Raw genomic sequence first — 12,214 nt, forward strand, 5'->3', positions numbered from 1 at the left:
AACCACTATTATGTGGCTTGCTTTTTAGCTACAGATAAACCAGCGATATCCTTGTCATCATCTTTAATCCTGTTAATGCAATTAAGACTTGCTTCAACAAGCAAATATTGACCCTAAAATAATGAACTGGTCAGCCTTGCTCATTGGACTGTATTGTTTATTGTTGGGCTCCAGATCCTCTAATTGAATTTGAAGAATGAAGCCTGGTCATTTGGATGGGAACTTGACCAATTAGGCAATAGAATAAAACATATAAAATCTCTGCCCCCAAGCATTTATTTACTCCATTAATTTGGACAAAGAAAGTACTGTGAAATCTCTTGCAAGATTAAAGGAATCTACTTCTTTGGTATTTGATGAATTTTGTGATAATCGGTGAATGTCTGAAACCTTTTCAGGGACGAACAAGTGGCAGTTTTGAGTCATCCAACCATGAATACCTCTGCCCTGCTGAGTATCAAGAACTGGCCTGTGCCATTCATCAAAACGCTTGGGAAATTCAAACAATTTGAATTCAAAGAAGAAATTTACTAAAATTAAATACAGCATGTAACATCGACACAAATAAAAACTCAAATTTTAATAAGCTATAATTTAGCCTTAATTTTATTTTAATGTGAAAATGAATTTGTGATTTACATCAGAATACTTTGAAAGGTTTACATCTTGGCATTTAAGTTCTGGCTTTGCATATTTTAAGAACAAGTAAAATCAAAACAAACACAATATATACAATTTCGACCAGTGTATTACACTTATTCATAATCCTATTCAATTTGAAATTGTAAAGCTTCTTAAGATATATACAGCCACAAAGTATTTCTCCATTCATTACATTCTATAATTCCAAATAATTTGGGCAGTTTTCTCACAAGAAGTTCAAACTCAATTGACATTTTAATTCCTATTGTTGTGGGGGAATTATTATCACTGGAGTCTAGTTTTCTTTCTTCAAATGATTAACTCATAGCAAAGGAGGACAGAAAACAGTCCACTTTTGTCTTGCTGCCATCTCCTTCCAGCAATTGTAAATGTTTTGGTGCTTTTGCACGTAAACAGTTATGATGCATGACGAATCTCCAATTCAATTTTTTTTCTTAAAAACTTGTATATAGTGATCTATGTGTGCATTGACTTGTGAGTCAAGGAAACTCTCATATGTGAAACTGGAGGATACTAAATTCATCAGATACAATAGCTTAAATCCTTAAAGGCTTTTATACATAATCACACATTGGAAACTTCTCTGTTCCCACATGGCACCTTAAATATGTAAAACAGAAACCCATGGCACCATTTGATTATCTTACAAATTTAGGACTGAAAACTATCGCTATGCCTCCTTATGAAAAATTAAAATGCCTCAATACTTACTTTTGGAAATCTTTCAATAAAACCTACAGATGTAATCTACTAAAAACTTAAAAGAATACCCTGAACTTCAAATTAATGAATAATTAAGATAAATTCCACTCATTAGTTTCAGAGAACATAAGACTGTATAAGGCAGGTACCTCTCCAGCTCCTTGGAAGAGTATTGTTTGATCAGACAGTTTGTTCTTGGTTATTCGAAGAGCCGCAAGGATCCCTGCCACTGCGACAGATGCTGTTCCTGAAACAAGTAATAAGTACCCTTGAGTGATCCTCAAACAGACCCTGCCAAATTCTAAGCCTCAAATCTTTATTCACATCTTGAAATCATCATACAACGTGGTAACTGGTACAGAAAGGGAACGTGCAGTTGTCTGACCCCACGCTTATATATGAGGCAAAATTCTCAGGCTATTGTCATCAATATTTTAAGACAGCAACTCGCTACTATTCTTGAAAATATTGTGACTTAATGCAGTGATGTAATGACTAAGAGCATGGCATTTGGATTCTTATGTGGATTCCAGCTCAACCTGTTTACTAGCTGGATGAATTTAAAGGTTTATTTATTTTTGAGAGAGCACGCCAAGATGGGGAGGGGCAGAGAGAGAGGGGACAGAGGATCCAAAGCAGGCTCTGCACTGACAGCAGAGATCCTGATGCAGCTCAGACTCATGAACCATGCGATCATGACGTGAGCTGGAGTCAGACGCTTAACCAACTGAACCACCCAGGCTGAATGAATTTAGAGAAATTATTTTGTATATCAGTTTCCTCATCTGTAAAATAGTTGTACTGTGTGAGATAAAAGAGTACTAAGTGCTATTCGATTCTTCCCCCTAATTACTCTAGGGGCTCCGAAACCTATTACTAATCCCCTCTACACAAAGCGGGTACACAGTAAATGCTTCCTGATTATGGTATTGATGGTAATGATGTTCTACATACATTTGGAATTTAATCTTTTAATCTTCAATTTGAAAAACTGATAGTTAATAGCAATGAAAATCTGATGTTATTGCATCCTTTAATTGGCTTCCTACCTATAATAATCCCAAAGGTGCTGAACAATATTAATGTAAAATTTATTTAGAATGAAGACTGAGTTTTCCTCATCATGCTTCACGGTCATAGAAACTTCACAGTTTTAATTTTACTACTTTGACATACAGGCTTTCACAGATCACAGAGCAGTTTTTGTGCTTTTAAACACAATTACATAGCTCAACATCTTTATTGGCTCATGTCTAAAATAAAACTTTGTACCCTCATGCAGTACTTTCCAGCTGTATATACATACTCCTCTAAATAACACTATAATGGTTCCTAGATCACTCACCTGGGTAGTAAAGCTTAGTTAATTTTTAAACACCCATATTTAGTTGAAAAAAATTGATTGTAATAAGTTTGATGCATGACACAATGATGAAGTGTTATATATGCCATGTGCCAAAAATGGATTAAGTTTTTACCTTCAGTATGTTTGTTATTTTCAGTCTTTTGGTTGGTTAATTCTTTCTTACAGAATTTGGTAGTCATAAATAAGACCACGATAATTATTGAAGACCTGTGCGTCTCCTGCATGTTTTTCATTTAGAAACACAATGTGAATCATGAAAATAAAATGCTAGCCACTTTGAGCCACCATTATAATAAAGTATGAACTGTGGTAAGTCATACATTATGCAAAGGCTACCCTTCTATACATTATCTAAAATGAAAGTCTGTATTTTCTTTGGGGAAATACTGAGAAGTGGAATTAGTGGATTATATAGTATTTATATTTTTAGTTTGGGCGACCCTCCATACTGTTTTCCACAATGGGTTACACCAATTTGCATTTCCACCAACAGTGCACAAGGGTTCCTTTTTCTTCACATACTTGCCAACACCTGATATTTGTGTTTTTGATTTTAGCTATTCTGATAGGTATAAAGTGATACCTCGTTGTGGTTTTGATTTGCATTTCCCTGATGATGAGTGATGCTGAACAACTTTACATGTGTCTGTTGGCCAATTTAATCTCCTCTTTGGAAAAAAAATGTCTGTTAAGGACCTCTGCCCACTTTTTAATCAGATTATTTGTTTTTTGGTGTTGAGTTTATAAGTTCTTTACATACTTTGGATATTAACTCTGTATCAGATATATCATTTGCAAATAAATGAAAATACTAATTCAAAAAGATATATGCACCCCTATATTTACTGCAGCATTATTGACAATAACCAAGATATGGAATCAACCCAAATGTCCACTGATAGATGAATGGGTAAAGAAGATGTGGTATATACAGGTACGTACATACACAAACACACACAATGCAATATTACACAGTCAAATGAGATTTTGTCATTTGCGACAACATGGATGAACCTAGAGGATATAATGCTAAGAAAGTCATACAGAGAAAGACAAATACATGTGGAATCTAAAAAACAAATAAACAAACAAAAATCAGGATCAGATCTATAAATACAGAGAATGAACAAACTAATGGATACCAGAAAAGGAGGATGAGCAAAATGGGTGAAGGGGAGTGGGAGATACAGGCTTCCAGTTATGGAATGAATCAGTCACAGGAATAAAAGGCACAGCATAGGAATATAATCAGTGGTATTAGTGTAAAAGTGTTATATGGTGACAGATGGTAGCTACACTTGTGAGCACAGCATAACATATAGAGTTATTGAAACACTATGTCGTATACCTGAAACTCACATAACATTGTGTGTCAACTATAATCAAATAAAAAATAATAGTAATAAATGAAAGCCTGTGTAAAACAATGGCTTATCTATGCAGAAAAGACAACATAACAATTATGTGTTTGTTTCTTTGTCTCTTACATCAAGACAGACTCACAAGAGCTGTTAAATAGATGAAAAAAGAACTTGAGAGAGACACTGGTATCCAGAAGATACGAAGTTATTCACAAATAGTAGTTCAAACTATCTCTATCTCAGGCTTTTTGAAGCTAGCCAGAAGTTTGGATTTCAGGGATTCTAAGCTCCCTTCCAACTCTGAGATTCTGCAACGTTAAGGTCTCTATACATTCCACCAGAACCAACAAGATTTAACCGGTTGATGAATCAAAGTTGAAGTATCATCAGCAATCACTGTATCTGTATTATTTTTTAAATTTTTTTTAAGTTTATTTGTTTATTCTGAGAGAGAGAGAGAGAGAGAGAGACAGCATGTGCGGGGTAGGGGCAGAGAGAGGGAGAGAGAGAATCCCAAGCAGGCTCTACACTATCAGTGCAGAGCTCAAACACATGAACCATGAGATCATGACTGGAGCTGAAACCAAGAGCCAGATGCTTAACCGACTGAGGCACCCAGGCGCCCCAGTTTTGATTTGATTTGATTTTTTAAAAATTTTTTCCCCTGTTTTGATTTTAAACAGAACTGGGCATTTAAGAACAGAGAGAATAAAATATCTCAAAAGATCTAAACTATAATATGATGACATTTTTATATGGTTGTGCTGGATCATCCTGTATTAAAAGTCAAGACATTAGGAATGCGGGAAAGGGAGAAAGAAAAAGTCAAGACATTTTAAATTCGTATTAACTCAAATAAGATAAACTAAATCTCTGTCTACAGTGGATGTCAGAGGCTTCTATTTAAATGTGTATTCTATAACATTTCATGAGGACATAATAAAACATCCAAACTTCTCTTCATGCAATTATTAAGAATCAAAAAGATATTTTTACTATCAAAAATTAATTTGAGCATTATTCTTGCACATTTCCTGGTCCTACTTCCTGGTACTACTTTGATTTAAATTTCACTACAGTCAAGGGAATTAGTGTGGCAAGCTGATACTTCACAAAAATGTAGGTTTTCACAATAAATTATTCCAAAATAACTTTTGTTTTGAGACTCAAAACTGAATTTTTAGTAAAGCACACAAAGACAGGCTGAAGTTTATGACTTTTAAAGACCAGTTAATATTTAACATTGACCAAAGAATGACCTCTACTAATGCAGTAATTCGTTAAATCTGATTAGGATTACTATATATAACCAGCAAAGGTGAATAACACGTAATCAAATAATTATAATCCTCACGTGCTACTAAATAAACAGATCAGACAGAACTAGAAGCAAGCAGGGTGGGAGTGAATGTGTTGAAGCAGGGGCCACAGTATTTAGAGGACATGCCACCTGAGCACAGTATCAAAAGATTAAGATGAGAGCTCCAGGACCTCCCATAGGACAAGCATGTGCAAAGACATGGAGGCAGAGAAGACTGGTCAAATCGAGGGACTGAACACATAATTTAGCTTTCCGTCTCCCCCAATGAACTCTACTAAAACAACACAGAGAAGATTTAAAAAAAAAAAAAAAAAAAAAAAAGGTCAAGGAACCAGAAGAGGATAGCATCAAAATCTTAGCATCTAGAAGGCAGATGGGCAAATGGCGACAGACTTAGTAGATGTGGGAAAGCTGAACTGCTGGCCAGCCATGGGGAATGCTAACAAGTGATTAGACTGATAAAGCAGAACTCTTGAAAGGCCTGGTTATAAGAGGGACCAAGAACCTCTGAAAGTAGGGATGAAGAAGAGGCTGAAAAATCTGTTAAGAAGTAGTTATAATCTAGATCCATTTTCCTCACCTTTTATTAGATGGCTGACCCTCCACACTCTGGAGGTTTATGTTATAGAAAGGGTATCTAGATTATTAAGACACCAGGCATAACTGTAAAACATCAGGGGAAATTGGTGGCAAGGGATGCCATATTTGAAAACAAGAAGATTAAATGCAAATTTACATACTCAATATGCAAGACCCCCCCCCCCCCCACCTACTCCTACTTGGCTCAAAGAATACTGGCAGAAAGCTCATCCTAGCAGAAAGCTAATGTCAGGAGAGAGACTGAAAAACCTTTTCTGTAGAATCTGAGCAATGTAAGAGAAAAAGGCCAGAAACTGACAAGGGAGATTTCCTTAAGGAAATGGCTCAACCAAATACCTTATAGCAAAAACCCTGAATACAAGCTCCATTTGTATACCAAACCTCCTAAAATATAAAAGGGAAGAGAACACACGTGAAACTGTAGGTTTTATAGTGTTGCTGAAGCAAACACAACTTATTAGAATGCAAAGTGACGTGAGGCTAGAGAAGTGTTTAGATCATGCAGGGCCTTCTATTACACACTAAAAGTAACTATATAAAGGAAGTATATAAAGCAAGGCAATTATAATTTATTATAGGTAACAGAAGGCTGCTAAAAGATTCTAAATTCAGAGAGTGGAGGGGGGAATACATTTGCGAGTTGGAGGCTGGTGGGATGTAGATGAGTTAAAAGGTCACTACAATTATTGAGGAGAGAGGATATTGCAACAATCCAAGAGAGAAGCAAGTTGAGAGGGAGGAAATGTTTAAGACAGAAAAATCAACAGGACTTAATGATTAAATACATAGAATGGATGAGGAAAAAGTCAGGAATAATCATACATTTTCTTGTTTGGAGGACCAGGGGAAAATGTGCAAGGTAAACAGGAGTTCAGTTTTGAGCTTATGAGGTTGTCCTGTGTGCTGCTCAGGGAACAATGTCAAGATATACAGGTCTGGAACTCAGTCTAGAAATCTAGGTCGGAGATAAAAGATCTGGAATTCGAAAACGTGTAGTTGTATTTAGGTCATGTGGATTCATAACACTATTCAGTGAGTAAGTTCTCTTCCAAAGGAGAGAACCCGAATGAATATAAACATTTAAGGAGTAAGGGCAGGAGAATGTGACATAGGGAAGATGACTAAGTAAAAAGTGGTCAAAGAGGTAGGAGAAGCAAGAAAGTGGATGGCTGTCATGGAAACAAAGGGAGGAAGGAGTGACAAACGTAAGAAAGGTCAATCAAGAAGGGAAATGACAAATAACCACACTAGATCTGGTAATTACATCATCGTGACCTTTCAGAGAGCTACTTTATTTACACGGGCTAGAGCCAAAATTGGAGGGCAGTGTGCGGAGGAATAAATAAAAGAAAAAGAACAGAGACAGCAGGTGTTGAGCAGTCCTTGGAAAAGCTTAGATAAGATAAGAAAGAGTGAGATGAAGATGGGGGTGGGGGTGGGAGGGAAACAGAGCCAAGAAAAATCGTTTATTTTTATATTTTTAAGGAAAGAATGACAAGGGCTGTTGCTGAGGAAAATGAGGATGAAGGCAATTATTTTAAAAATTAAAGCAGGGGCGTCTGGGTGGCTTAGTCGGTTAAGCGTCCAACTCTTGATTTCGGCTCAGGCCATGATCTCGTGGTTGGTGGGATTGAGCCCCATGCTGGGCTCCATGCTGACAGTGTGCAGCCTGCTTGGGATCCTGTCTCTCCCTCTCTCTAGGTCCCCACTCATTCTCACTCTCACTCTCTCTCAAAATAAATAAACTTAAAAAAAAAAGAATTAAAGCAATTTAAACATGGGAAGGCTAATGGGAAGGCAGTAGAGAGAGAGTGGCTGAAGACACAGGAAAAGAAGCTAACCACTAGTTCTAATGAGTTTTTCCAAACTGGAATGGTTTCACTGTTACTAAAGCAGAGTAATGTTTGAAAAAATCTGCTAGATTAAATTCTTTTGCAGTAAGAATATTTGACAAAAGAATCGTGCATTCTAATTCATGTGCTGCTTTTTCTGTTAAATGTTTGATAAAACAAATTCTAATATAACAAAATAGTCTAAGTAGTTCTTTTGTCTTCTAGTATAAAGACATCTTAGCAGAAACATAGGGGAATGCAACTGTGGTGTCTCCATATAAAATAAAGTGCTCTGGAATATGAATGTTAAGTCAACTGAGTATTAAAATCTACAAATAAGAGGAAGGAATAAGTGTAGTCAGAATACTGTTTTCTTTTTTTCTCTGTATAACTTCTTATCCTTCACATAACTGGTATCAATTAAGTGGTGACGTGAAGAATGCCTCTTATAAGGAAATGAGAGTACATACCAAATTACTATATAAACTAATAACAATACGACTTTGAAAAGAACACTAACAGACACAATAGGTTTTTGGTATTAAGTAATCTTGCTAAAGAAAGATTATATATTAGGTATTCTTGTGTTACGGCTCAACAGTTTAGCGTGGTATCTTTTGACACTTGAAAAATGTATTCATAAAAAGATGCCCATTGTAGCAAATCCATTAAACAGTTAAAATCCAGATATACAAAGACTAAAGAAATCACCTATAATCCTACTGCCTAGGTAGAATCCTTTTCAACATTCTGATGAATATTCTTACAGCTGTTTTCTATATCTGATATGTGCAAAATAAAGAAAATTTTAATTTGTAAAAAATACCTCATGCCATGCATACGATTTTAGCATACTTTCTGCCACTTAACAATATCCTGTGACTACCTTATGATGTCAATAACATATTTTAAAATATTCTGTATACTTATAATATTCCATAATATGGATATGTCAAATTTATTTAACCAAACCTCTACTTTTAGATATTTAGAGGACTTCTGATTTTTTGCGTTTAAAAATAACATTACAATAGAGACTGCATTCCAGAGAGGGCAATGGGTGGCTAGGGCCCTCCTCAAGCCCAACCCTGCCCCCCCCACCCCGTCCCCCACCCTGGGGGGCAGCCCCACCACATGCCACCTGAAAGGGGAAACAGGAAGGCTTCTCCCTGTCTGGCTCTCAGTGCCAATGAGTCAGACCTAGGATGCACTGCAGCTGGGCCAGGTTCCAAAGTAGCTAGATAACTGATGCTGGATTCGTCAGGCCTGTTCCTGCCACACTCACACTGCTTGCTCCAGGACCACCTGCATGCAGCACCAGGTGCCGCATTTGGTATCAGCTGAAAATGTGTATCTAAATATGAGCTCAGCTCAACAGAAAGCTTTGGACAGCCTTGCCTTGTCCTGTAAAATTGGATCGTGAAGGTATTAGAGCAAATTACTTCTGGATGTTGCTTCTAATAATACTTCCTCTGATAATGGATGCTGTGGAACGTGGAGAGGTGTTGGAACATGCCATCAAGTTACAGCTTGAGGCGGACGGGTGGCTATAACTCAGAGGAAGCAGTGGGTCCTCCGTAGTTGCGGAAAGCTCTCTGGGTTTCTTCACTAAAAGACTGGGGTTCTTTACTGACTGAAAAGGACAATCAGAGAAGTGGGAAAAGATGCCGGTCTGTGGGATGAAGAGAAAATGTTTCAGGTGCATACATTTGAAATGTTCCAAAAAGAGGTGAATGAAGTGAAAATGCACAGTCTTCCAGGCTGTCCATGGACCTGAGAGAGCCCTGCAGGGAAATTACAAAGATGTTGTGACCATGAACGAGAGCAGCAGGCAGCACCTAGAGCCCTTGGGAGAGGCTGCAGTAAAGGAAGAGATGGAACCTGTGGAACTTCTAGCAGCAGAAAAACATCAAGTTGAAGCCCTCAAAAATACACATCATCAAAACAAAAGTTTATCCATGCTTGATGACATTCTTGAAGATGTGAGAAAGAGGAAGGAAGAACGCACTTTTGATGACAATGCATCAGTCAAAGGGGTCAATTTTGAGGCAGTTCTGAGGGTGCGAGGAGAGGCAACTCTAAGCAACACCTCACAAAAAATGAGAAGTGGAGCCTGATCTGGGTCTTAGCATGCTGACTGACTCCCAGAATGACCAGTATATTTTGACCAAGCCCAGAGATGCAACAATCCCGGGTGCAGATCACCACCTGACGAAGAATGCTGTTAGCACAGGAGCGTTGTCTTTCCTTGGAGCCGGCTGTGCGTAGCAACGGGACTGCCGACATACAATATTTCCTTTCACGACTGTTGGGATACTTTTGGGACCTCCAGGACGAAAGGGGATTAAGTTTATTGTACAAGTGGAGACATGAGAATTTGGGGTTCGTTACTCTTTTTCTTATTGGCTTAGAATTTTCCCCAGTGAAGCTGAGAAAGGTAGGAAAGATTGCCCTACAAGGACCACGTCATATGGCACTAGCAGTGACTGCATTCGGCTTACTATGGGGACATCTTTTACAGATCAGACGCACCCAGGGCATCTTTATTTCTACTTGCTTGTCCTTATCAAGCACACACGTAGTGTCCAGGCTCCTCATGGGTAGTACCTGTGGTGAAAAAGAAGCAGGTGATGTTGACTATACACGGTGCTGCTCGAGATGCTCGTAGTGCAGGACACGCAGCCAGGCTTTAGTCATGGCCCGCAGGGTGGCCCTTATCCAGTTCACTACTGTGAATACTGGCTTGTTGGTCAGATTCTTTTCTCTGTGGCTGCTGCTTTTCTTCTATGCCTTATCATAAAGACTTATCTCATAGGCCTATCTTATCTAAAGCTTCACATTGAAAGCAAAGGGAATAAAAAAATATCTTATAAGAATCTGTGCTTTCACCTCTTTTTCAAAAATGTTTTATATATTTTTGAGAGAGAGAGAATGAGAGCAGGGGAGAGGCAGATAGGCAAGGGGACAGAGGATCAGAAGCAGGCTCCCTGGCTCTGCACTGACAGCAGAGAGCCCAAAGCAGGGCTCAAATCAAACCCATGAACTGTGAGATCATGACCTGAGCCCAAGTTGGAAGCCTAACCGACCGAGCCACTGGGGTGCCCCACTGCTTTCATCTTTTTTTTTTTTTAATTTTTTTTTACATTTATTTATTTATTTTTGAGAGACCAAGAGAGACAGAACACAAGTGGGGGAGGGGCAGAGAGAGAGAGAGAGAGAGAGAGAGAGAGAGAGAGAATCAGAAGCACACTCCAGGTTCTGAGCTGTCAGCACAGAGCCCAACACGGGACTCGAACTCATAAACCATGAGACCATGACCTGAGCCAAAGTCGGGTGCTTAACCAACGGAGCCACCCAGGCGCCCCTGCCTTCATCTTTTTAATGCTGTCACAGAGCTGTTGGATGTCTCCATGGAGCTGGGCTGCTTCCTGGCCAGACTGCTCATCTCTTCCCAAGGCTACAAGATCACCTAGGAGATCGTGTCTTAAATTAAGCCTACTTGTGAATTCCTGGTTACCATTTTCTTTGCATCAGTTAGCAGGTCTTCACCTGTTTCCCACTTTTGTGGTGTAGGAGCTCACCGTCCTGATGGTCCCTACTTTGTTGGTGGTGATCATGAACTTTGCTCTAGTATCTCTGGTTCTTGTCTCTTCCTGCCGAAGACCAGCGAGTACATCAAGTGGCTCACGGCCACAGGGGCCAAGTGAACAGCTTGTCTTCCATCCTGGGAGCAGAGTGCGCAGAGAGGGCATCACCTCTCAGAGGCGTACCTCCTAGTCCTGAGAGTGACTATGCTCAGCCTTTTAGTGGCCCCAGTGCTATGAAGAGCTGCAATTATCAAGTGTGTGCCACCTCAGGAGAGTTGGTCAAGTCCCTAAGGGCACCGAGATGACACATGACTTCACAAAGTGAAACCTGGGTATGGGAATCCAGAAGCTTGGGACACTTCAGTGAGGGCACATTTAGGGCACATTTCTGTGAGCCAGCTACATCAGGAACAAAACACAAAAGGTGGGGGGTGGGGCCCTCCTACTGGCTTGACTTTATAACTTACTGCCATAGTTTAGGATTTACCAAAATAATTTACCGCATTCAGTTGATTAAGAATAATACAAATATAATGCTGTGTTTTACAAATCACCTTGACTATTTTGTCTGGATGTGCCTTTTCTTCTGAAATTAATGTTAACTTTCTATTGTTACTCATCAGCACATGATTTTTTCGGAAAAAATAATAATTAGAAAGGTTTTTATTTATTGTTCAACTTTACCGTCTTAATCTGTTGGTCAATGTTTGTTAACAATCCCGTGATGTGAAATTTTAATTCTGGCAATGAGTTTGAAAAGTTACTTTTAATACTTAAGGCCT

General features: G+C 38.6%; 1 protein-coding gene and 1 pseudogene across 1 annotated transcript in view; one reads left to right on the top strand and one right to left on the bottom strand.

Annotated features, from left to right (window-relative positions):
* ME1 (malic enzyme 1) overlaps positions 1-12,214 on the bottom strand; it is a 194,282-nt gene that overhangs the window by 33,198 nt on the left and 148,870 nt on the right. The window contains exon 8 of the mRNA XM_030315911.1: positions 1,515-1,612. Coding sequence (XP_030171771.1) covers positions 1,515-1,612 — 98 coding nt within the window. The remainder of the gene's footprint in view (positions 1-1,514; positions 1,613-12,214) is intronic.
* Positions 9,324-11,737, top strand: LOC115514637 (annotated as a pseudogene).

Source organism: Lynx canadensis, chromosome B2 (assembly GCF_007474595.2).
Source record: "Lynx canadensis isolate LIC74 chromosome B2, mLynCan4.pri.v2, whole genome shotgun sequence".
NCBI classification, from domain to species: domain Eukaryota; kingdom Metazoa; phylum Chordata; class Mammalia; order Carnivora; family Felidae; genus Lynx; species Lynx canadensis.